Source organism: Thamnophis sirtalis, unplaced genomic scaffold (assembly GCF_051295495.1).
Source record: "Thamnophis sirtalis isolate CommonGarterSnake01/CBP01778 unplaced genomic scaffold, rThaSir2_p1.2 scaffold_12, whole genome shotgun sequence".
In the NCBI taxonomy this organism is placed as follows: Eukaryota; Metazoa; Chordata; class Lepidosauria; order Squamata; family Natricidae; genus Thamnophis; species Thamnophis sirtalis.
This window is the reverse complement of record NW_028261392.1, coordinates 58,035,511-58,062,406: the sequence shown is the minus strand read 5'-3', so window position 1 is coordinate 58,062,406 and position 26,896 is coordinate 58,035,511. Positions and strand designations below refer to the sequence as shown.

At 39.0% G+C, this 26,896-nt stretch overlaps 1 protein-coding gene across 3 annotated transcripts in view; it reads left to right on the top strand.

Moving 5' to 3' along the window:
* COP1 (COP1 E3 ubiquitin ligase) overlaps positions 1-26,896 on the top strand; it is a 104,351-nt gene that overhangs the window by 13,670 nt on the left and 63,785 nt on the right. For 2 of the 3 annotated variants that reach the window (XM_087726786.1, XM_087726784.1), the window contains exons 6-11: positions 727-795; positions 3,179-3,238; positions 7,040-7,116; positions 9,942-9,999; positions 12,845-12,959; positions 15,307-15,442. In XM_087726786.1, coding sequence (XP_087582912.1) covers positions 727-795; positions 3,179-3,238; positions 7,040-7,116; positions 9,942-9,999; positions 12,845-12,959; positions 15,307-15,442 — 515 coding nt within the window. The remainder of the gene's footprint in view (positions 1-726; positions 796-3,178; positions 3,239-7,039; positions 7,117-9,941; positions 10,000-12,844; positions 12,960-15,306; positions 15,443-26,896) is intronic. The other variant, XM_087726785.1, reaches the window with a different exon arrangement.

The window sequence follows — 26,896 nt, the reverse complement described above, 5'->3', positions numbered from 1 at the left end:
TTGACTAATTTTAACAAAACGTTGGGTGGTTCTGTGATCACACCCCAATATCTTAGCAGTTTCAAGAGTGCTGCATCCATCTGAAAGAGGTTTTACAATTTTTGGCTTTTCAGAGTCAGTTAAATTTCTTTTTGGCCCATTTTGCCTGAAGAAAAGAAGTTGCCTATTAATTATGCACACCTTGATATATAGGGTGTTGATCTCCTTAGGCCACACCATCCCTCATTACTCAAATACACATCACCTGATCTGCTTATATCCATTAAACACTCAGGCTTATACAGCTTGGAGTTGGGAAATATGAATAGAACGGATGATATGGTCAAAATACTCACTTGCCTAATAATTGTGCACATAGTGTACACAGTTTTTGGCTAGTACAGAATATTATTTTCTGTTTTGCTTGGTGTTTTCCTTATTGCCTCTAGTATTGGTAAGAACTAATTAGGAGAATATGAGCTGCTTCCCTAGTGTTTTGAATTCCTTAGAGCAGAATCTCTACAAACATGATTATTTCATAATACAAGATATGAAACTATGATTTGAAATGGATTTTAAGTTGTGGATAAACCGTTTGTTTTCTCAATGTCACTACAGTTAGCAGTTTGTGATTCAAATATGTATATATCCATACTTAAATATTGTACATAGAATGCCAGTGTCTTAAATGCCTCTTTGCTTACCAATTTCCTTTTTCCACCTGTTTATCACAACTTATTGTTACAGGAGTCTCATGCTGCCCAGCTACAGATTTTGATGGAATTCCTCAAGGTTGCCAGGAGAAATAAGAGAGAGGTAACATGACCTACTTTGCTTTCTGCAAATAGCTTGTATGCCTGCTGCATAACATCATCTTACTATATAAGGCAATATACATGTATAGTATTACAAAACATGTATGAATGATCTTACTGTTTTTTTTATAAATAGCTAATCAGTGGCTCAATGTAACAATCATATATATCTAAAGAAGCATGGTAGTGCATGTTGTCTGATGACTCTTGCTGGATTTCTCTTGATTTTGTTTGAAATTATGTTCAGTCCAGGATCCTTGGTTAATTATTTTCCTCACAAACCACAAATTTAGGCCATGTGCAGTTTCTTAGTTTGCCATTCTGGAATTCAGGTTCAGACATAATGTTAAAAAAATCTTATTGGCTTCTTTGGACAATAGGAGTAGGTAAAACAAAAGAAGTACGATTAGACTTGTATCCGTACCTGACAATACTTAAGAAAACTCTCATTGAACTAAATGAACTTTAAATTAGGCATGACTATACAGTCATTAGGTCTACTCTAAGGAAAAACAGTTATACTAATTACTAATACATGCTGTGCAACTAATATATGTTGTACAGTATTAACATGGAGCAGCAAACTGTTCATATTGCTAGATGTTTTAAATGCACAGCTGTATATTCTAAAGTACAGAGAAGTTAATCCTGGATTATAAGTACTTGCTGCATTATGCTTTATATTAAGTAATAATTTCAAATTCTCCTGCTTGCCAATTCAGTCTATCTCTTTTTTTTAATAAAGAAGTTTTTATTTTATTTTTAAACAAACATAGACAAAAACATATAACATAAAAACATCTTTCATTACGTGCAGTGTGTCGGTTGGTTATAAGGTTTTTGTGCATCCTTTCCATAGTCATCCAGTTGACAAATGTAAACAGGTTTAAATACTTGGGAAGGATCATCTTAAGTGATGGATCTTTGGACAAAGGCACCAAAGGGATTGCACACTCTAGTGCAATCAACAAATTCAACAGAGCAGAGCTGTGGTTAGCCCTTCCCTTCTATATGGATGTAAGTTCTGGACTCTGTACTGAAGGCATGGCAAATAACAAGAGAAATTTTAGATGCATGCTCTCCAATCTTTGGCATTTATTCACAAAATCATGTATCCAATTTGGAGGGTCTTGGATTGTGCAGAGTCCACCAGCATTGAATGCTTGGTTATCAGAGCTCAGATGAGATGTGTGGGACACATCCTTAGAAGGGATATACCTCATCAGTTGCTCTACAGTATAGTGGAGTCTGGGAAGAGACCTTGAGGTCGACCACACAAGCTCTACAAAGACACTGTGATTCTGATATGGAGCCAAAGGAGCTAGAAACTGCAGTTGCTGACAGAACCTGTTGGTTAGCCCTAGGCAATGAAGCCTGATAGAAAACTGTTGTTGCCCAGCAGGAGCCGTTGGAGCGTCCACCAGACTCTTGACAGCGAGGGGCCCTATGAGTCAGCTCTGGAGGATATGGAGGACCCTGGACAGGGTTCCGACTCCGAGGAGGGCGCAGAGAGGCTGGTTGGCCACCTCGCCTGAGCCTTGGAGCAGTGGGGAGGAGACAAGGGAGTGTGATCCTGACGTCATGCATGGGAGGAGTGGGGAGGAGACAAGGGAGTTGTTCCTGGATGCCCGGCACCGAAGAGCTAATAGGCGTAAAGAACAGTTGCACAGTTACAGGAGGTAATTGCACTCAGCTGGTGGTAATTAGGCTCCTCTCAAGACTATAAAAGGAATGACTTTCCACAGGCTCGTCGCAGGAATCAACGTATTTACTAGAGCTGGAGAACTCTCGTGGCTAGCTTGGCAGACTGGATTGCTGCCAAGGTTAGTCTGTGCTGGATTGCTGCCAACATCTAGTCTGTCTGAATTGCTGCCAAGGTCTAGCCTATGAGTTAATAAATATCTTTGTCTCGGCGTGCTTTGGTGTAGGATGAGGGGGGTCAGAACAGAAAACCATAAGTTGTGTCACAAAGTAACACCCATAGTTACTGTGACAATAGAATTGTCCCTCCCCCCTCCCCAGTATGCTAGATTTTGAGTGAACTGCAAAACTATGTCCACAGATGAACTGCAACAACAATACGTCGTCTTCAAATCCGAAGGACTGCCGTATTACTTGTGTTTTTTTTTAAATGGCTGTTAAGCAAATTTTATTTATTAACATTGGCTGTGCTTGTAACTGATGGTGAAGAACATAATGTTTGATAATATTTCATCATTTCGATGTTGCTCTGTCTGCTAGTAGAATGCATACCTAAAAATACATTGCTGCATTTGGTTCTTTTACCATTTATTGTGCCCACAACCTCTTTTTCTGTCGCAAGTAATTTATGAGAGCCCTGCCGGTTTAACTTATATTTTTAAAATCTTTCTTTTAATCTACAGCAGTTAGAGCAAATCCAGAAGGAGCTGAGTGTTTTGGAAGAAGATATTAAACGAGTAGAGGTAAAAGCTCTCGACAATCATTGCAACAAGCAGGTTTTTATTTTAATAGGCATCAAAATGATTGCATCATGCTTGATGGCAAGTGTAAAGGTGGAGAATTAACTTTTTATGAGTTTCCCACACATCCACAATTCTGTCAATTATAAAGCCTCAAGTAATTGCAATTTGGGTGCTTGACATCTGGCTCATATTTATGACGGTGGCAGCATCTTGCGGTCACATGATTATAATTTGCAACCTTTCCAGCTGGCTTCTGGCAAGCAAAGACAATTGGAGAAACTTAACAACCATGTGATTCACTTAGCAACCATATGATTCACAACCACTGCAGTAAAAATGGCTGTCAAATCAAGTCCGGTATGTTATGACTTGCTTAAAACTGCATTGCTTAGCAACTGAAATTCCAGTCCCAATTGGGGTCATGTGTCGAGGACTAGTTCTAAACTTATGACCACAATTGGGACTTGAACATCTGTTGTTAAGTGATACAGTGGCTAAATAAGTCATGTCGTATTTGATTACAGTTATCATTAAATGAATCATCATTAAGTGAAACATGTCATTAAACAAATCCAACTCTCCCCACTGACTTTGCTTGTTGGAAGGCCTCTGGGAAGATTGCTAATGCCATTCCAATGACCCCGAGACACTGCAGTTGTAAATGCGTGCCAGTTTGAATTTTGATTATATAACCGTGGGGACTCTGCAATTTTTTGTAAAATGAATGCATTAAATCAGGGCTGTCAAACTCGCGGCACTGGCCACACCCATGTCCGTTTTAACGAAGAGGGGAAAAGTCCCGATATGTCACGTGATGCTGCCACGATGACATGAGTTTGACACCCCTGTATTAAATAATCAGTTGAGGGCTACTTGTAGTCTAGTGGATTATTTGAAAGCTTTAAAATGTTAGCATAAATGCCTTTTGTACAGTTATAACTTACGACTGGTGGAACTTACGGCAGACCCACCTTTGGACTACTTACAATCCAGATGCAAAGTTCCTATGGTTTCCCCCACCTCTGCAGCCACATGACTAAACTTCATGAGCTTAGCAAAATGGCTGCACTTACATCCATTTTCGGTTTATCACAGTTGTGTGATCATGTTTTACAATGTTTTTCCTGAAGGCTGGCACTTTCAGGTTTTGGCAAAAACATGGCAAGCCATTGGTTCATTTAACAACCATCACAAAAAGGTTGGTAAGCTCGGGTTGGTCACATGACTGACTGGTTTTACAACCGTCACAACTTGGGACTGTGATGGGCAGGCTCCATTAACAGTTGTAAGTTGAGGAGTACCTGTATGCAACCTCATTCTTCTCTATGCACCCACAGTGGTATGATACTCTATCAACATTGCATGGCCCCATATGATTGAAACATCAAAAGGTCATAGGGTCTTAGTTGGAAAGACCTTTGTGATTGGTCTTGTTCACATGGTATAGATATCTACGTGCAAAACACAGCCGTATAAAATTACATCACAAAAAAGTTATAATTATAGGCACACATTAAACGTAAATTAACCAAGGAACACTTTTTTCCAGTGAGAGAGATGTAACGTATCTAATTAAGCTTTCCTAAGCTTGTGTGGTATTTTACCTTCTTTGGAAAAAGTGATAAAAATAAGAGCAATAATTCTAATTCAGGTTTTATTCAGAAATTCTTCTTTGATGACAATAGTGTGGTTCAGTAGCCGCCCAGAGTCCCAATGGGAGTGGGCGGCATACAAATTTTATTAAACTTGAAACTCAGTAGCAGAATGAGCTCTTCCATCTGTAATCTTCCATTGGGCTGAAATCTGGACTTGTGTATTGGATAGTTTTAGAACGGGTGTCTCTCAGCCCGCGGGCCAGATGCGTCATGGCTAGCCATGCCCACCCCTGTTTTAGCGAAGGGGGGGGAAGTTGTGATACGTCATGTGACGACGCGTCATCGCGAGTTTGACACCCCTGTTTTAGAGTTATTTGAAAGATATACTGAGATGTACAGCAAAGAAGAGGAAATCGTGTCATTGGTGTGAATTCAGTTTGTTACTCTTCCAATGTAAGAGTGCTAAGTGTTCATTCAGTTAGGCTTAACCCTAACCATATAAATTTCAGCAAACTAAGCAAACCTATTTTTTTTCTGATAACATTTAAGTATAATTTTTGCATTAACATAAATTAACATAACTATATTCATGGATTAACATTTCTACATTTGAAATGGTAATAGCCAACGTGGTTTATTTTATTAGTTTTAAACAACTCAAATGAGAGCTTTTCCAGCCTCCTTTTCAGTAAATTCTGAAGGAAGCACAGTAATTTTAAATATTGCTCTGTTAAATATAAAAGGAGAAAAAAGCTAAATGTCTATGGAGATTCTCAGTCATCCAGGTCACAATTGTCCCAAAGATGTTTTTTCAAGAGGCAACTGGACTTTCTTGTTTTTCTTTTCTTTATTTTCTTTTCTTACCCAAGAAGCTTCTTGAACTCTGATTGGATGGTGGTAATGGAAAAAATTATATTCCTTGCAGACAGCTGGTCATTTGCCTCCCATAGAGTCCTTGAAGCCATTTGGAGATCTATCTGTGTTCTCTGGGTCACAGACCACTCAGACTCATCCCCAACCACCTGGCCTCTGTTCAACAGTGAATGAATATGTTGTGGCCCAGCAGGAACCGTTGGAGCTGCCACCAGACTCCGACAGCGAGGGGCCTTTTGAGTCGGGTTTGGAGGATGTGGAGGACCCTGGACAGGGTTCTGACTCCAAGCAGGGTGCAGAGAGGCTGGTTGGCCACCAGAAGGCGCCTGAGTGTGATCCTGACGTCATGCATTGGAGCAGTGGGGAGGAGACAAGGGAGTTGGTCCTGGATGCCCAGCAACGGAGAGCTAATAGGCGTAAGGAACACTTACGCAGTTACAGGAGATAATTGCACTCAGCTGGTGGTAATTAGGCTCCTCTCAAGACTATAAAAGGAATGATTGTGCAGGAGTCAACATATTTACTAGAGCTGGAGAACTCTCGTGGCTAGCTTGGCAGGCTGGATTGCTGCCAAGGTTAGTCTGCTGGATTGCTGCCAACGTCTGGTCTGTGCTGGATTGCTGCCAAGGATTGGTCTGTGCTGGATTGCTGCCAAGGATTGGTCTGTGCTGGATTGCTGCCAAGGTCTGGTCTGTGTGTTAATAAATCCTTGAAGTATCTTTGTCTCGGCGTGCTTTGGTGTAGGATGAGGGGGGGGGTGTCAGAACAGAATATCTAGCAGAAAACATCCTGCCACTCAAGAAGGCGCCACATCCATTTGCACTACTCAGGTGACCCCGGGGAACAAATAAAACTCTAAGTGGCCTCAACAACACTAAAAGAATGCAAATGACCAGCTGCCTGCAAGGAATATAAACCCTTCCATTCCCCACCATCCATTCACAGCTGAAGAAGCTTCTTGGATGAGAACCGAGACGTCTTCAAAGAAAAACAAAGTCCAGTTGCCCCTTGAAAAAGCACCTTTGGGGGGAAAAAATAGCTGCAATAAAAATGAGTGTAATGTTTTGATTTTAGAGATTTCAGGCAAAGACATCTGGAAAAAGCTTTAAAGCTGGTAAAGGTGGAAGGAAAAAAAATAGCCAGGTGGAGGGTATAATGGTGAGTGGCATACCATTAGAAGTTTATCATAGAGAGAATCTATCAGTGTGGTCACTAGGGGTAAAATTGACTTGATGACGAGTAATAACAAATACTTTGATAAAAAATATAAAATTATCAAAAGGATATAAATATCAAATTATTTATTTGTGGTGTGGCTCTATATTTATTCCAGGAAATGAGTGGCTTGTATTCACCAGTCAGCGAAGACAGCACTGTGCCCCAGTTTGAAGCGCCATCCCCTTCACACAGGTAACCAAATTTCAGTTGAATTAGATGTACATATGTTTTACAAATGATTTTTTAAAAGGAGTGCCTGCACCTCTCTGCTGTTTATTGAAACAGGCATGCGAACCTGAAAAAAAAAGATCCTCTTGCTTTACATGTTCTTTTAATGATTTATGAGGGTCCCTGACAAATTGTACAATACAATTGTCTGCTTTAATGGCGAAAAGTGGTGTGCTTGTACTCAGTCCAATTCTAATCTTTCAACCCGTTTTTGAAGTTTGTACAGAAGCCATAAACAATACAGTGAAAACCACTTTACATCTTTTTTCCCCACTCTTTCCGTCCTTGTGGTACTCCATATTAACCTGTCTTAAAGCATAGTTTATGAAGAAGCAAACATTGATAGAAATTACTTAATACAAAGGTGATACATCTATAACACTGTAGATGTTTTAAATCTATAAAGTCTGGGATGTTTCACCCATAGGCTATTAGTATTCTGTATGCAAAAGCAACAAAGCAGGAGATTTTGCGTGAGTGAGTACTTTAATGTCGTCTTTAATTCTTTTTCACAAATTAGAGATCACCTCAGTTAAAAGGTATTCTGTATAGTTAGCAAAGTAACTGTCTCTAGGGATAGGCAGTACATTGGATAGAAAAATGTTCCAACAGTCCCAGATGTGGGGGAGAGGAGGGGGATATTAATTAGGGCTTTGTAATAATACTGTGTCAGCGTTTTGACCCAGCCTTAGCAAGTAATGTAAGCAGCTTTCTTGCGATTAAAACAAACCCCTTTTCAAATAGGGTAGGAACAGTCTTTTATTCACATGGATAAACAAAAATGTAATTAGCCCCAAAAGACCTGGCCAAGAAATCTGAATTGCTTTCTGTATCCTAAAAGCAAATGGGTCAATTGGCCACTCCCAACCCCCTACTATTTATTTCCCAGCCAGGGAGGGGCTGGCTAATGCCCACATTGACTTTTCCTTGAGAGCCGGTTTACTGCTTTCCTTTGCTGTTCTCTCTTTTCCTCTCTGCACATACACTCATCAGGAATGGGCCCCGCCTGTTCCTCCCCCTCGCTCAGCTCAGGCCCCAAAGACAATTGCCTCTCCACCTATGGGAGGACACAAGGCCCTGCCGCTGTCTCTGATGCTGTTCCCTTATCAGAGCCTTCCAAAGGCTCCCAAGCTGGCCCAGGCTCTCCTTCCTCCTGCGCCTTGTCTGACTCTGCAGCTAGCTCTGCTGGCAGCTGACGAGCCACAACACTCTTCCAGGCCCATCTTCGTTGGAGTATTGTTTTCAATGTTTATTAAATATATTGTTTAAAAAGATTGCTATTTTTACCTACACTGAGAAAGTGATAGTAGTATGAGTTATAAAGTAATATTTGCAAATGGATTGAGAGTGCGTAGCAGGGAGTAAGATGAACAGAGCAGTGGTGGGTTTCAAAAATTGTTCGAACCTACTCTATGGTTGTGGCCTCCTTTGTGGGAGTGGCTTGCCGCCCATGTGACCGGATGGGAGTGGCTTGCCACCCATGTGACCGGATATGAAGATACCAGCGACGCTTGTCAGAACCACCTTAAATTACCTCACACACAGCACTGGCATGCATAAGAATATGATGTAAACTTGTTTTTTAAAAAGCATCTTTGGTTTGCGTTAAAACAACTTCGACACACGCAATGTTCTGATTGCACCACAAACGCAGTAGTCATCCTTACCTTTCACAGAGGCACTGAGTTTTATAAATAGGAGCATGATAGTGTAGAATAATCATATCCAAGGACCAGTGGAGGATTTCAAAAAATTTTGGAACCTCTTCTGTAGGTGTGGCCTGCTTTCCGGGTCCACTGGTGGAACCTCTTCTAACCGGTTTGGTAGATTTGACAAACCGGTTCTACCGAATAGGTGCGAACTGGTAGGAACCCACCTCTGGAACAGAGCCTCCACTAGCAAAAAGACTCCATTCACTTCAGCAGCCAAATTCTGCCTCTACAAAATTACAGGTGGTTGTATTGCTCACAACCATATTTAATAGCAACTTAAATTTCTATACAGGTACTCCTCGATTTACAACCATTCATTTTGTTACTGTTCGAAGATACAGCGGCATTGGAAAAAGCGACATGACGGGTTTTTCACATTGCAGCATCCCCATGGTCACATGATCGAAATAGGCATGCTTGACAACTATCATGTATTTACGACAGTTGCATTGTCCCGGAGTCATGTGATCAGCCTTTGTAACTTCCCACCCAGCTTCTGATAAGCAGAGTTAATGGGGAAGCCAGATTCATTTTAACGACCACATGATTCACTTAACAGCTGCAGTGATTTTCTTGACAATGGTGGCAAAAAGATTTGCACAATGGGACAAAACTCATCTAACAACTGCCTTGCTTAGCAACAGAAATTTTGCACTCAATTATGGTTGTAAGTTGAGGACTACCTATTAATTCCAATCTCATCTTCAAAAAGACTAGCAATAGCACTTAGACTTATATAGTGTTTTCGTAGTGCTTTCCAGACCTTTCTTAAGTGGTTTACAGAGACAGCATGTTGCCCCCAACAATTTTTGGGTCCTCATTTTACCCACCTCGGAAGGGTGGAAGGCTGAGTCAAATTGAGCCTGGTGAGATTTGAACTGCCAAATTGCAGGCAGCCAACAATCAGCAGAAGTAGCTTGCAGTGCTGCACTGTGCCACTGCGGCTCACTAGGAAGTTTTCCTCCTTAGAACTTCCAATAAAACTTTTTCTTAGTCGTATTATTAGATAAATTAAAACTCAGAAATTTTTTATTGTTATTAACTATTATTGTTCATGCATATTGTTTTTTTTTACAGTAGCATTATTGATTCTACAGAATATAGCCAACCTTCTGGATTTAGTGGCAGTTCCCAGGTATGAGAGTAATCTTCATATACTCAAATATGCTGATAAATGTTGCAGATAACCTTTTTGAAACTGGAATGTTCAGAATATTTTCAGTGAAAGATTTGTTCTATTTGTCAGTGATTAAATCAAAGCAGCTAAACTCTTCCAATATATTAATGCTTAATTATTTGTAGACTTTTTTTTTACTGTTGCTCTATGATGCAAATAATCCCTGATGTGTATGTATTAGCTTCTGTCTTGTCATTGTTCAAATCTTGACCAGTAAGTGTCATTTTCATTCTTGAGGAAGTTGTTTCTGCGTGCCCTAAGAGTATCTGTTTATCATCTTCCTGAATATGTTATAAGGTCACCCCCATGCCATGTTTTTAAAATCAGCATTAAAAATGGAGCAAAAAACCCCGATCTGATTTATTGTTATATGGGAGGAGTTCCTCGATTTGTTTGAATTTACAATTTAAAAAAATGTCATTGAGATAAAAACGTAATTTGCTGTCAGGGAAACGAGCAGCTTTTTGATATTAGTCTGTGAAGTAAAGACTATTCGACTGTTTTTTCCTACAGTGGATTACATTTTCTAAAATATCAATATTTTAACTACATATTTAGTATTCATTTACCAGTGAAATTACACGATTGAGTGTTTTGTACCAATAACCTAACCTAAAACTTGCTTTTCTGCAGTATTTGACCTCAAAATAAAGTTGAGAGTAAAAAAACCCCAGTTTTTTCAAGAACTATATAAACAACGAGTATATGTACATGATTTAACTTCCTGGCATTTAAAATATTGACTGCCACCCTGCAACCCCCCCCCCCCCCCCCAATCACGTATTTCCTAAATGTGGTCCATTTGTTCCAAATATCTGAAATTTCTTTGGTAAAATGAGCTGTGGTGCAGTGATTAGAATACATTATTGCAGGCTAACTCTGCCCATGGCCAGGAGTTTGATCCTGACGGGCTCAAGGTTAACTCAGCTGTCTATCCTTCTGAGGTCAGTAAAATGAGGACCCAGATTGTTGGGGGCAATATGCTGACTATGTAAACTGTTTAGAGAGGGCTGTAAAGCCCTGTGAAGCGGTATATAAGTCTAAGGGATATTGCTATTTGCAAAACTTTGCAGATACCGTATTTTTCGGAGTACAACACACACCCTTTTCCCTCAAAAAAGAGGCTGAAAATCTGGGTGCATCTTACACACTGAATATAGCATTTCTGGCCTCCTGAAACCCCGTCCCTTCACCAAAATGGCCGTGCATAGCCTTTAGGAGGCTTCTAGAGTGCTCCTGGGGGCTGGGGAAGGCAAAAAACGAGCAAAAAACAGTCCGTTTCTTGACACTTCCCCCCCAGCCCTTAGGAGCACTCTAGAAGTCGTCTAAATGATATGCATGCCCTTTTTTGATGAAAAACGGGCCCATTTTCACGAAAAATTGGCTGTTTTTTGCTTGTTTTTGCCTCTGCCTCAGCCCCCAGGAGCACTGTAGAAACCTCCTAGAGGCTATGCATGCCCTTTTCTGACAAAAAACGGGCCGTTTTTGGGAGGTCTTCAAAATCTTGGTGTGTCTCATACTCCGAAAAATACGATAATCTCTTATTCAGCAATAAAACCAACATGATACTTCTTGCTGGAAAGGGCTGCCAGTCTCCCAGATTATCTTTGGTTTGCTTATAAAGGAACATATTCATTTAATCATTGAATTTGATTTATATGTCTGCCCATTTCACCAAGGAATCCGGTGTTTTTCTATCTTTGGTTTTGAATAGAGTTCTGGCATTGCCTTGTTCAGACTTATCTGAGGGTCCTTCTCGATTCACTGCTTAAAGGGCGATGGCAGCTCTGGTCAGGGGGGGTCCCCATTACTGGATCAGGAGATTTGCTCATCAGTTGTGATTTATTCATCTCCCAATTGGCCTTTTGCAATATGGTATACCTGCAACTGTCCTTGAAAAACATCCAGAGGCTTCCTTTTGGCAAAATGCTGTGGTTTAGATAGTTTATAGGTGTTATTTGTTATGCCCACGTGGCACTACAATTCTGCAGTGTATTAACTCCCAATGCTGTGTTTCCCCAAAAATAAGACAGGGTCTTATTTTCTTTTGACCCCTGATATAAGCACTTGGCCTTATTTTTGGGGAGGTCTTATTTTGAGGTGCAGGAGGCGGCGAGCGTGGTCACCTCATGGCTCCTGCTTTGTTGTAATATTTTTCGGATGACTTATTTTTTTGGGAGGGCTCATTTTAGCGCATGCGCTCAAAAGCCTGATTAGGTTTATTATCTAGGGAAGTCTTATTTTCAAGGAAACAGGGTAGATTCCCTGGTGTTATGAATGGACCACTAATAAAGGGCCCAGCTACCTTCTTTATAACTCTACATGGGATAGAAGCAGGTGACTTGGTTGTTTAATTATCACATTTGGTTACCCATTTTATATATTATGTATTGGGTTGTATGGGAATATTTCCCTGACAACAGATAGTAAATATTTGGAACAAGATACATTGGTGGTGCTAATGTTTATTTTCATAATCTGCCTCTTTTGTAACCTTCCAGAAGATCTAAGTTCAGCATTTTTTTTAGTTTGTAGTGTCCAAACCATATTGGTGTGAGAATAACTTAAGAGAGGGTGCATTTAGTACTGTGGCATTTGATTTTGTGATTGTTTTTTGAAACTTAGATGTGTAACTGTAAATCTGTTGAACTTCTCCCTTCATCTGTGCATTACACAACTTTAAAAATGAGATAAATATCTATTGGAAATGTCTTAAGTACAATTTATAAAATGATGAGTATATTAACAATAGTTGGACTGAGTTTGATTTATGAACGTAATTTTTTATTTTTCCTTCATTCAGACTAAGAAACAGCCATGGTATAATAGTACATTGGCTTCAAGGAGGAAAAGACTTACAGCTCATTTTGAAGATTTGGAACAATGCTACTTTTCTACCAGGATGACCCGTCTATCAGGTAGAATGCCTATTAGCTTCTGAATAAAGTGGTTTATCGTGCCTCCAACATCATCCTTCTGTTCTGCATAGTAATTTGCTATGGTTGGGCTAGGACAGGACAGGACAGGACAGGAGAGGGCAGGATAATAGACATCTGCAGCCATTATTATTGTTTGATTCATACCTTTCCTATATTCCTAATATTGTTTACTTCAAAATGATGTTTCTTATCTCTAAGCGACACATCCTGGTGAGAAAGAAGTTCCCTGAGGATGGGTTCCAGCACAAGTCCGAAAGCTCAGAAGACTAAACCTCTCTGGTCCCAATGATAGACCCAGATTGGATCCTGAACCATGGTTTTTTTTTTTCCCCTTGCTGTTCCCCTTCTATTTTTTTTCTGTATAAATCTCAAGGTTATTATTTTTTTTCTGGAACTTTGAAGCTCTTCTTTATAAGTGTGACAGGTGGTACTTGACTTACGATCATAATTGAGCCCAAAATTTTTGTTGTTAAGGGAGACGTATGCTAAGTGGGTTTTACCCCATTTTATGACCTTTCTTGCCACAGTTGTTAAGGGAATCGTTGCATTTGATGAGTTGTTAACCTGGTTGTGAAATGAATAGGGCTTCCCCATTTGCTTGTCAGAAGCTGCAAAGATCATAACTGTGAAAAATGGCCATAAGTCACTTTTTTCATTGCTGTTGTAACTTTGAACGGTCACTAAATGTACTGTTGTAAGTCGAGGACTACTTATATATGTATTATCCCGGAGACCAGTGTCACATCTCAGTCTTCTTCCATATAGTTAGATTTCCACTACAGTATAATTCAATTCTTCTACAGTTCACATCCTGGGACATTCCTCTTCAAACCACTGGACAACCTGTTGAAATGAGCTGCCCCCGGAGCTTCGTATAATCCCTGACCTCCGGTCCTTCCGACGCGCCCTAAAAAGTTGGCTTTTCCAGCAAGCCAGCCTGGCCTGAACAAAACAAAATAAATTACTGATCATTGTTAATTTTAATTTGATTTTTTTAAAAAAATGTTATTAATTCTAATTGGGTTTGTTTGGGATATTTTATTTAATTTTTTTAAACTTTTGTATTATGTGTTTCTTTTAATGTTGTACGCTGCCCTGAGTCCTTGGGAGAAGGGCGGCATATAAATCTAATAAACCTAAACCCAACCTAGACAACTGGTTCCACCACAAAACCACGCCCGACTAAACCGTGTCGCTGACGTCATCAACAGGGCGACAACAGCGCGGAGACAGAAGCATGCTGTAAACCTAAACCTAAAATTAACCCCTAAACCTAACCCCCCTAAACCTAATCCTAACCCTAAACCTAACCCTAAACCTAACCCTTAACCTAACCCTTAACCTAACCCTAAACCTAATCCTAACCCTTAACCTAACCCTAAACCTAACCCTAAACTTTAACCTAACCCTAAACTTAACCCTAACCCTAAACCTAACCCTAAACCTAACCCTTACCTTAAGTTGAATCGGCTTGCTTTCAAAGCGCTATTTAAAGCGCCTTTCTTTCTCCGCGCTGGCTGTTGTCGCCCTGTTGATGATGTCAGCGATGCGGTTTAATCGGGCGCGGCTTAGTCGAGCGCGGTTTTGACGGGTCACGAAACAACCTACCTGTTTTTCTCAACATCCAGCAGACATTTTTCCTGACCTATCCTTGTCTCTCCCTAGATTTATCATGTTCAACGTAACAAAGTTTTACATTGATTACATCCCAGCTTTGTAATAAGAAAGTGGCTTTTTAAAATATCGATTATAGAATATAACATCCATTGGGATTTGTATTCATATTATATAAATGGGTATGCAGTTATGTTGCAGCAAGTTTGATGGGATGCTTTTCTCATGTCTTAAAATAGTTGAAAAGTTATTTTCCCTCTCAAACTAGTTCTTCCCTCTCAAACTATTTGCTAGTTTTACTAAGAGATTTAGAATTAGGCAAACTAATAGAAGACTACTTTTACATTGTATGTATTTTCCACAGAAGTACTTGGTTATGGCCAAATCATGCTTGTGGGGGATGACATCTGTGTGGTACCTACTATATCATCTGATAGGCGTCAGGCTGGGAAAGGATGATGAAAGATTGTATATGACTTTCAGGTATTCTGCTTAAATTCCGTATTTGCTGTGTACTGCAGAACATATTTTCAGATCTTAATGGACTACACGTGTAACCATTTCTATGCTAGTCCCGCAGAATAGAGAAAAAAACAGTATTTAATTGATCTGTAAAAGTGTAGTGGCAGTTACTGAAACTATATTTTACCATTTTCCCCTTCTTGTAAATTTTTTAAACCGCATTCTTTTCTCCCTGCTTTTTCCCATCTAGATGATAGTAGAACCTCAAACCAGCTGGATGAATTTCAAGAGTGCCTGTTTAAGTTTACTCGCTACAATTCTGTTCGACCTTTGGCAACACTGTCTTATGCAAGTGATCTCTACAACGGATCTAGCATAGTCTCAAGGTAATAAATACCTGTTTGAGTGCTATAAATCCCGAAAATTTATACTCTGACAAAACTCTTCATTTATTTGCAGACAGTTTTATTCACAGGGCTTTGTGAAGTTAGATGTTGTTTATATTATCTTAATATTTGCTTTTTAAAGCTTATTTTCATTCTTTACAATTAGCATAAGTCACTACACTAATTTTGAAAAAAAATAAGAGATGGAGTAATCCATCATTTCTGATCTGTTGTTACAATAATAATTATTTGAATATAGATTCATATCCATATTTATATAAATATATTTCACTTATTTATTACATTTAGTCTACATAAAATGGGGAAAGTATCACAAATGCCAGTAGGAAATCATCTATTTTGTAGAAATGCAACATAATATATTGAAGTCCAAAGTGTTTTAGAAAATTATTTTATCAAAAACAAGTGTGCTTACCAGCTAAAACATAGGCAAAAGAATTTTCTAAAATACCCTGGGCTTCAATATAATAAAAATATTTTTACTGGATGTTCTTTCATTCTGATTTTAGAAATGAAAGTAGAGGAAGTCCCTTTCCAAAGAAAGGAATTCCTTGTTGGCATCATTTCTGGATTCGCTTCTATCATTCTTCTCTTTTCAATTTGTTAAGTTTTCTAGAGTTGTTCACAGAGATAATGCTGGAAATGCCATATTAGTTTGGTAGAGAACATTTTAAGTAAATAAATTTCAGAGTGTTATTTTTTAGTGCTGCTGAAAACATTTCTTAAATTTATCTTGTCTTTAGGATCATCTATAACAAACGGGCTATCCTTATGGATAGCCCTTACTTTGGTTAGTGTTTAGTCAGTTTTTATCTCAAAGGCAGCCGGGCTGAATTTAAGCAATGCCAGTTCAATTTCAAGGAAATGTTTTCAAGAAACATTTTGTCTCTGTTTTGCATTCTCAAAAAAATTAGTACAATATTCTTATTTAGAAGGTGAGGGGGAGAAGTTTCACCTTCCCAGGCAAGTAGTAGTAATTTACCAAACCACAAGGTGGCAACCTTAGTTTACTTTACAGGTAATGTTGGTAATAACAAGAACTATTAACTGGTTGATAAAAATAGTACATTGGCAAGATCTCATACCATTTGTATTCACCAAAGGAACATAATGAAGCATTTTCTTTATTTCTAAATGAGTGAAATTTTTCAGAAGTTATGAGCCAATATAGTAGAACTGCTTTTAATTTGTGTGTGTATGTGTGTGTGCATTACATAATGTTAGGATCGCATAGCAAACTGACCAACAAACTTGATAAGCTAATTGTTCCCTCTCAAAATTGCGGAAAAACAGATACCGCCTACGTTTTATTTTTTTTTAAATGTCAATACTTTCTCTCCTGTTGTCCTCAAATGTTGCCAAGTCCTTCATTTAAAAATGTACTCTCAATTGGAAGCACCAGAGAGACAGAAACACATTTTACTACTCCAGAAATAGAGAGAAACATGTTGTATCTGTGGTATGACTTAAGATGAAGTCAGCTTGCAACCTAAATTTAGCACCCTAAACGTGGCTGAATATATAGATTTCAAACGTAGACTTGTAAGAATTAAATGCGCAAACCCCTATACTTGTAGGTTGTGGTCTTGATATTTGCATTATTAAAGTTTTCCCTTTCATTTATGAAATAATTGAAGGATTCTAGATTTTTAATTAAAATTTAAAAAAATAAAAATCAAATTAAATGGTCATTTCATATACGTGTGTTGCTTTAAAGCAAAGCTGCCTTTTTCCAGTTTTTCCCATCCTTTCTTTTCCTGTTAAAAAGGAAATAGTTATGTATTTTTCTACTAACCAAGAAGACAGCAACTTTTTTATGTGATTGGATTTGCAGTTAATGAAACTAATCTTAAAGAAGAGTGCATTTGCTTTTTTCTCAAGGCTCTTGTTCAATCCTTTTTTGAATGGCTCAGTAATCACATCATAACAGATTATCCCTTAACAGTTCAGGAATATATTATTTTGTTTAGTCATTATGGAGAAAAATCCTTCCAAGATTTTCAGTTTTAGTATGATAGCACCCTTTGACCTATCTGCACTAGTAGACTCAAGATACAGTTAGAAGGAGTGCTGACATCATTTGGGAATCCAATTCCCAGGGATAACTTGATGGCATCAAAATGATCACCTTGACTTTCATCATAGCATAGATTAATTTAAAGAGTTTTAAAAACTCATATTGCAGATTCCTTGATTTTTCCCATGGGACTTTAAAAGAGTTTCATCAACAGATATGGCAGCCTCATGTCATAATTGTATACATCACTGTTCTGACCCCCCTCGTCCCACACCAACACACTCCGAGCCAAAGATAAGTTATGGCATTTAATTAACAGACAGACAGGTCCTTGGCAGCAAACTGGCACAGACAAGCTTGGGGAGCAATCCAGCACAGATAAGCCGTGGCAGCAATCCAGCCTGCCAAGCTCACAATAATGTTCTCCGACATTAGTTCCTGCGTTGACTTCTGCAAGAGGGGCGTGTGCACAAGCAGTCCTTTTATAGTCTGGAGAGGAGCCTAATGACCACCAGCTGAGTGCAATTACCTCCTGTAACTGCGCAACTGTTCCTGACGCCTATTAGCTCTTTGGTGCCGGGCATCCAGGAACAACTCACTGCTGGCGTCCGGATCACTCTCCCTTATCTCCTCCCCAGTGGTCCAAGGCTCAGGCGCCACCTAGTGGCCAACCAGCCTCTCTGCACCCTGCTCGGAGTCTGGTGGCAGCTCCAACGGCTCCTGCTGGGCCACAACACATCACCCTTTCAGATACATGATACATACTATGTATTCCTTGATCCCATTATCTGTCACAGTGATCCCCAACCTTTGCAACTTGGTGGCCTGGCTGGGTGGGAAGGGGGAACTGGGCCACGGCTCCACTCACGCAAGAGAGAAGAAAAGCCCGAGAAGCCTTTGGAGTGCAGTTTCACACTCTTTTAGGCTTCTCCACACCCAAAGCTTTTGCAAAGGACAGAAGGCCTGAAGGAGGGCAAGATTGCTCCCTCAAAGCTTTTCATCCATTTGCAAAAGATTTTGGCGTGGAGAAGAAAAGTCTTTGTCTCATGCTTCTTCAAACTCACCAAGATTGCCAGACGGTCCAAACACAGGAGAGGCCTTTAGTTCCTTAGGCATTAGACTGCAGTTCTGTAAGATCTCCCCGAATATTAACATGCCTTGCTCTTGGCATGATCTCGATTGGTCAATTCCTCCTGGGAACAATAGTAATGGTGTTGAATTGGAGGTGCTCAGAAATCTCCTTTGTTCAACCTATGAAACACTTCCACATCCTTGAGTTGTGAAAAACAGACTTTGATAATGGATCCCCAGAATTCTATTCTTTATACAAGGCAGGACTTCCCACATCACAACCAAGTATCACCTTGATTGAAACACCTGACTCTAAATTCTGCTTCAGATGAACTGATGATCCTAGAAGTTCACATACTTTTGCCACACAGAAATGGAAATAAAAAGTTTTGGGTTACTTTTCTCAATAAATCAATAGGTATAATGTTTTTGACTCTCTCATTTAGCTGGACTCTCTTTTCTTCATTTTAGGAGTTATGTGGAGAACATGTTTTAAATATTGAAAATGCAAAAGGTTCATAAACCTTTTACCACTATAGATAAATATTAATGAAGACATATCATTTAGAAGAGGTAGTGATAGATTTTTATTGTTAAAGGGAAAAATAGAGTTAATTTTAGAGAATTATAAAACTGTTGATGGAATAACTTTCATGACATTTATAGTCTAAATTTGCACATTTTTATGCAGAGAAAATGTACCTTATATTGTGAAAAGGTGTACAACAGTAAACAGAAATTCTCTGCCCCTGTTTTTGGATTTTGTGCATTAGATACATGTACAGAGGAGCAGGTAGTTTCTGAAGAAATAGAATACTTCTGTCTCAGAGAAACTGATATTAGTATTCTCTGAATTTGTTTAATGGAGAAGGGGGAAGCTTTTGGTGTTATAAGGCACATTTGGAATTCTGAGAGATCTGACTATAAAATAGAATATTGGCAAAACCTGACTGGCTGCCAGGAAGGCCCAGCTGTTCATGCAATATGCATGAAAAGCCAAGGACCAATACATCCTGTAAGTGAAAACCATCCCCATTTAAAAATAACTGGACCCTATAAATTCAGTAGTTGCTAATCAAGTATAAGTAATGGATTTTTTTTCTCTCAGAAAATTAGGTGAACAAGTAAAAGCAGGTTATATTCTCCATGTACAAGAAATTCCACAAAATATAATAATAGGTTTGAACCTACTTTTGTTTTGACAAAATCTGTGAAAACTCTTCTTATAAGGAATAAATTTATGAGTGTAAGTGGGTGGATTACGTTGATTACGGTAGTTGCATTGAATTGGTTCAGCTTTGGTAACTGAACAGAACTCATATCTTGACTTAGAGCTGTTCCAAGGACAGCAAGGGTGTCCTAGGGGAGGGTTGGCTATTTTAATTAATTTAAAATGGCAGCATGAGATCGATAAAATCCACATTCGGTTATCTCTCTTATTCAGTTTTTCCATTGTCTTCCCTCAGCCTTTCCAAACATCTATTTTCCTAGTTTATCATGTGCCCTGAATATGTGAGTTTCTGCTTGCTGGTCATTGCTTCAGGGGAACAGTCAGGCTTTATTTGATTATGGACAGATTGATTTGCTCTTGCAATGCATGACATCCTTACTAATATTCCGCAACTGCATAATTGGAAAAGCATTTGGGTTCTTTTCTCTTTCTCAGTTTCCAGATTTAACTGCTGTGCATTATCCCTGGGAAGACCATTGTTTTTAATAGTTCTGATCTTTCTTGTTATTGAAATGCCCCTTTCTTTGATGATATTGTGTAGGATTGCGATTCCATCCCCTAGGATTAATTTCCTCTTTACTTCTTCAGCGATCTCCATCAGAGAGACGTCCAGAGTTGCCGTCTCTGTCTCGAGGACACTGCAGACTTAACAGGATTGCAGTGGTCCCAGGTTGCCTTTCTTCCCTGTTTCTCATCCTGTAGAGTATTATGTCATCAGCATGAGGTTCCTAAGGCTATCCAATGGGGACTAACATTTCTGCGGCATTGGCATCTTACCCTATCAGTTTAAACATATGGGAACCTTTGGTTTTCTGTTATATTTTTTGGGGGAAAAAACCTGGCTCAACTGTGTAAGCAAAAAGGATATGAAAAATATCCTGATGCTCCAGCTTGTTCTGGATTTTGAATATGTATACATGTGTGTTACAAAAAATATTGCATTGAAATGTTGCTCTTGGAATTTCAATCAGCCAGAGTATTCTGTAAAAAACTACATAACTCATTGCGCTTTTTGATTTATGCTATTGCAGAGATTTGTTTTGTCCTAAGTAGTTTTTGCATACTCATAAAATAGGTTATTGATAAGGATGATGTTTTGATAGATGAATCTGGATAATATATTCTAATTTCAAAGTTATATTTCTGTGTAATGCCAGAATAGCCAAACAAGTGCGGAATTTCAAAAATTAATATTTGTCAATGTAGCAACAATGTAGTGTTGTGTAATCTTAATTGTAAGAGGAAATGCAAAAAGTTACTAAAATATTTGTATATAGATAAAATAAAAATTATGTACCTTTTACCTAGGTAAAAGTTATTTCTTCTATTAGCTTTTTGCCTTTCCTGTTACAATGAAACTGAAGTTGATACAGCAATTCAGTTGAGATTGTGATGGAATAAATTCTTGATTGGAAAACCTTTCTTGAGACAGACCAGAAAACATATTACAAGGCAATCAAATATAGTGGAAAGTACAGTTCTGTTTGGAAGCCTTTATGGACTATTTCTCCTGTTTAACTTTCTATAAATTGTAGTTATTTTGTTAAGTGTTCTGACCCCCTCCTCCGTCCAGTAACAAAAGCCGAGACAAGCTTAACTAGAATGTACTTTAATAGTAAGACCAAAATCTCGGTGGCTGAAAGCCAAGCAAACAAACAGATAAGGACCTTGGCAGCAACTCAGACAAACCTTGGCAGCAACTCGGACAAACCTTGGCAGCAATCCAGCCTGCCAAGTTAGTTACGACAGTTCTTTTTAGTCAATGTGTTGACTTCTGCAAGAGGGGCATGTGCACAAGCAGTCTTTTTTATAGTCTGGAGAGGAGCCTAATGACCACCAGCTGAACACAATTACTTCCTGTAATTGCGTAATTGTTCCTGATGCCTAGTAGCTCTTCAATGGCGTGCATCCAGGAACAACTCACTGCTGGCTTCTGGATCACTCTCCCTTGTCTCCTCCCCACTGGTCCAAGGCTCAGGCGCCACCTGGTGGCCAACCAGTCTCTCTGTGCCCTGCTCAGAGTCGGAACCCTGTCCAGGGTCCTCCACATCCTCCAGAGCCGACTTATAGGGCCCCTTGCTGTCAGAGTCTGTTGGCAGCTCCAATGGCTCCTGCTGGGCCACAACAGTTAAGGTAATAATTTTAAATTCAAAAATAATACTAGACTTATTTAGCTCACAATTTCAGAGCAAATATTTTAACTAGGGACTCGTGGATATGTAGTCGTAGAATTTTATAACCGGAATTTGATTGTCAACCGTCCTGTTGGCGTGCACAGCAAAAGCAAGTCCTGGGACATTTATTATCAAGAGTAAAACTTTACTGACAGATCCATATAGACACAGAAGAAGCGAAGCCAGTTCTCAGGTTTTGATGCGAAGCGTGGTAGAATGAAGCCTCCTTTTCCTTCCCCCAGGCCGCCCAGTGTCCACTGTCCATCAAATCCAGATTAAGCATCTTATTTTGGGAAAACAGTCTTCACTTCATGACCTTGGGGTTGTAAGATTTTCTCAGGCTGCAAACTGCTCACATGAATTCCTTCTTTCGCTCCCAGTTTCCCACACATTCCAGTCATACCCCTCCATGCAAGCAGAAAGAGAGCTTTTGCAAATCAACTTTGACATGGATTTTAATTTGTCTTATAACACATGAAACATAATTAGATGCATTATATTTTTGGATATATTTAGTAACTTCATATGTTTAAAATCAGGACAATTCCAGTTAGTGTAATAGATAGTGGGGCCCTATCATGTCACCTCACCTTCACATTATCTGTGAGGTCCAGTAAACATGAAAAAGAAATTGAGTTAGTTTCACCTTAAGATCATAATAAACATGCTTAATATTCTTTAACACCTTAGTCACTGATTTTCTAATAAAAATTATACCAGTTCTTCATTAGTTGTTTACAAACAACTAATGTTGAATCATAGAATCATCCAAAATTTCAATAATGATAATATCTCAGATGTTTTTGGATGCTGCTGAGCTTCTGAACCAAGTGTGAAATGAAGAGATAATTAACAGTATTTATATACTCCATTGGTATAGGCATCCATCTAACACCAGTTACTTGGGTGGAGAACAATCAAACAACAATTAAAAAAATTAAAACACAACAGAACAGACATTAAATACAAATAGCAGCCAAATAGCATTATAATCTGTTGATATCAACATAATCAGGAAATTAAACCATTCAAATACTTGGGACCCCAAACCCTGGCACATAGTCAAGTCTTCAAGGCCTTTCGAAAGGCCAACAGGGTTGGGGCCATCCTAATCTCAAGAGGCAGACTGTTCCAGAGGTCAGGCACTATGGCAGAAAAGGAGCATTTCCTGATTCCCATTAACTGACATCCCATGGCTGACTGGACTTTAAGCATGCCCATCCTGTCAGACTGGATTGGTTGGGTAGAAACAACTGGGACAGTACATCAGCTAACCCAGTCTCAAGCCATAAAGGTGTTTAATGGTGACAACTAGCATTTTGAATTGCACCCAGAAACAGTGGTAGCCAATGTAGTCTTTGAAACAGTGGTGTTGCGTGTCAAATAGCCAGCACGATTTACAAGCCACCAGTGGAAGTTTCCGAATGCTCATCAAGGGCAGCCCCATATAGAGTGCATTGCAGTAAATATATTGCCGTATACTTTAAGCAATTCGAATGCTTCCCGCAATAACTGAATATGCAATATGCAAAAGAAAAATCCATGCAGAAGCACCTGACAATTTTCATAAATAAGTTATTTGGCACATATATTTCAGTAGGGCTACCTTTCCTACGTAGGTGGTTATTAAAGCAATTGCAATTGGTTACAATTTTGGGGAAAATATTTATTAAAAGGAGTCATATTATTAATTGCTGTGCTTATAAATAGGAGTCTCGTTTAAAATGATTATCAAGTGTTTTTTGCAGTCATGGTTCATCTCTGAAGCAAGGCAGACTATTACTGTGCTATCCCAGAAATAAAGCAGTAACTATATTACTGCCTATAGCAGCTGTATATGCTCTGCTAAGAATAATAAACAATCTGATAGAGAAAAGTAAATCTAAGTGGATTGTAAAAGCAATAAACATGAACTATCCATACAAAAATTCAAATAAATATCTACAATTCAAATTCATAATAATAATACACATTAGTAGTCCCTATGTACATCTCAGGTACATACATTCACAAAAGTCTGCCTAGACACACATTTGAGTGGGATAAATTTCTTTTTCAAAGTCAGTTGTTTAAGATTATATTAGCAACAGAATAATGAGAACGTCATTGATGTACTTCACTAATCCAAGGCTGTAGCCTTCGACTTCAGATCCATTAAGGTTATCGCAGTCAATCATATATTCACTCTTATGTCAAGAGAGAACAGGAACCCTGTGGGTTGTCCATGGTCCTCACAATCATTTTTATGATGTAAACTTTCATTGGATTACAGTACCAAAATAATAATAGCACAACAATGCAGTGCATTTTCTTTTTATACTTTTATCAAATGAATACAGGTTTGTGAAAAAGCCCTGCACACTTTCAGTTTTAAGCTGTACTTACATGTTTAATCAACTTTTCGCTCACAGAAACCACGCAAAATTAGTACTTGGATGAAAATTTCTGTAGTCGGATTGAGATGATGATTTTTATTAATCTAACCAAAGTCTTTTTAAGGTTTTGAGTGAGTTTATGCGCTAAAACAAACACAACTTGAATTTTCGAGAATGTTAGGATCGAAAGTAGCCAATCAGCAGCAAGCTTTGGCTGACCAATCAAAATACACAGAGGCTAAATCTGTGAGCCAATCACTGTTGTCATACTCTCTGACTATAAATAGGCATGAGAAGCATCGAGAAATTTAATTTAACTCTGGCTGTGGGCAAGGATGAAGGCCTTTGCTTTCACCAGTACTGGGCAGCGGCATCACATCATTGTGCTTCATGAAGAGGATTATTCCTGTACAGAAATAGCCAAGAGAGTGAAATGCCATCACACCACAGTGAGCAGAGTGGTTGAAAAATACCAAACAACTGGTTCAGTTGATGACAGGCTCCGCTCTTGAAGACCAAGAAAGTCGACAAAAAGGTAAGATCGGGCTCTGCAACGCATTTCGATGGAAGCTCATCTCACCTCAGATTAAAAGAATTTGAGGTGAAACAAGTAATGTAAAAGTGTGCACAAGTGCAAGTGCATTGCAGACTGCTTGCCGGAGGCTCAAAGGCTGCAGGGCTTGAAGTAAACCTTTGCTCACAGATGCTCGCCACTCTTGTCGACGTGCGTGAGCCGAGAAGTATGCCAAGTGGACCAACGAACAGTGGGCCAAGGTCCTCTTCAGTGACGAGAGCAATTTCTACTTGACTGGAAATCAGGGCAATAAGTATGTCAGAAGATTTCCAGCTGAAGAACTTAGGCCATACTGACTGAATCTCTCTGTGAAGCATCCATTGCACGTAATGATCTGGGGCTGCATTGCTGCTTCTGGGATTGGTCGGTACAAATCGTGCAGGGAATCATGAATTCCAAGCAGTCTGTTGAAGTCCTGGGAAAGACCATGCTTCCTTCAGCTCAGCAACTTGTAGGGAAGGACTTTTACTTCCAGGATGACAACACTCCTTGTCATCGAGCCAAGTCTGTCCAGCATGGATGAAGAAGCATGGTGTTCGACTCCTGGATTGGCCAGCTCAGAGCCTGGATTTGAACCCAGTTGAGAACTTGTGGGCCAAGATTGTTTATGAAATAAGCAAGAAGCATCCGAAGGCCAAGCAGGAGCTGATTGAATCCATTATTGCAGCCTGGAACCACATTGTCACCAAAGATCACGTGCAAAGGCTTATAGAGTCTACGCTGAAGCGATGCTGCCTAGTGATAAGCAATGAGGGCTGGCCAATTTCATATTAGTAACCATGTTTGGTTACCTAAATGGTCCTTTTCAGGGACACAAATGATAAAAATGTTAACAAAACACTAGCATCGGCCTTAGTAATTGCAACACGTATGCCATTGGGTATGCATCAGTTAATCTCTTTTCATAGTCATTGTAAGCATGCAAGAAAATTCACAATCCCCATCCAAACAGCATCAAATTGCAAAAAGCTTATGCTTTTCACTTTAAAACCACCAGTATTTATTTAAATAAAACAATATTTGCATAGCAGTTAGCATAAAATATCATAAAATCAATAGCCTATCCAAAAAATGTCGTAAACCGTAAAGTGTGCAGGACTTTTTCACAAAGCTGTAGCTCTAAATAAGTATGTTATGGGTAGGCTTCACACTAGTTTTGAACATCCTTCCAAAAAATGAAGTTTCCAGTGATATTGTTATATCACTAACTCCTTTCTTCCCCAGAGGGCAGAATAAATATATGGGAATCTAATCTAATCTTTTTGAAAAATTGCCACATTTGAAATTTTACATGTTTTTTGTGGTGGGGCTACTGTGGAGGGTCATAGTTTGCCCATTCGTAAAGTGGCTGTGATGGTGCCATGCAGGGACAAATCTTAAGTCAGGACAGGCACAAAGTCTAGAGAACACCAAGCTAGAATTTAGCAGGAACTCCAGAAATAAATGAATTGCTTGCCACCTACACGCTATCGAAGAAGATTGGAACATAGATAAATACAGGAAGTAAGTAGAGCCAGCCTTGGATTTTTTAAAGAGGATTTTGAGCATGAAATTTCAATTGTAATTCAAATGAATGATCTAACATGGTTTTGAGGTACAGAATTCCTTACATTCAAGATGCATAGGCATTCTGCCTAAAGTCTGTTCTTGATCACCCCTTAAAGTTTGAAAAGTAGTAATTAAATGAAGCTGCTTAAATTGCATTTTTAGATATTGATCTTTTTAAGAGCAGTATTTTATTCTCTCTACAAATAGTATTTCTAAAGAAGCATTTTGGCGAGATCTTGAGTCCTTGTCTTGAAGATTAATTGGAGTATGCAAATGTTTTGAGTGGCATAGCTAACAAAAACCGTACAAGCTTATCACCCTAAATACAGCTCAGCCCGGTTAGTTCATTCAAATGTGAAGCCATTGTTGTTTTCCCTTTATTCATCTGTTTAGTGTTCAGATGTTTTTGAAACATCTATAAGATCAAACTGGTTTATTATTTT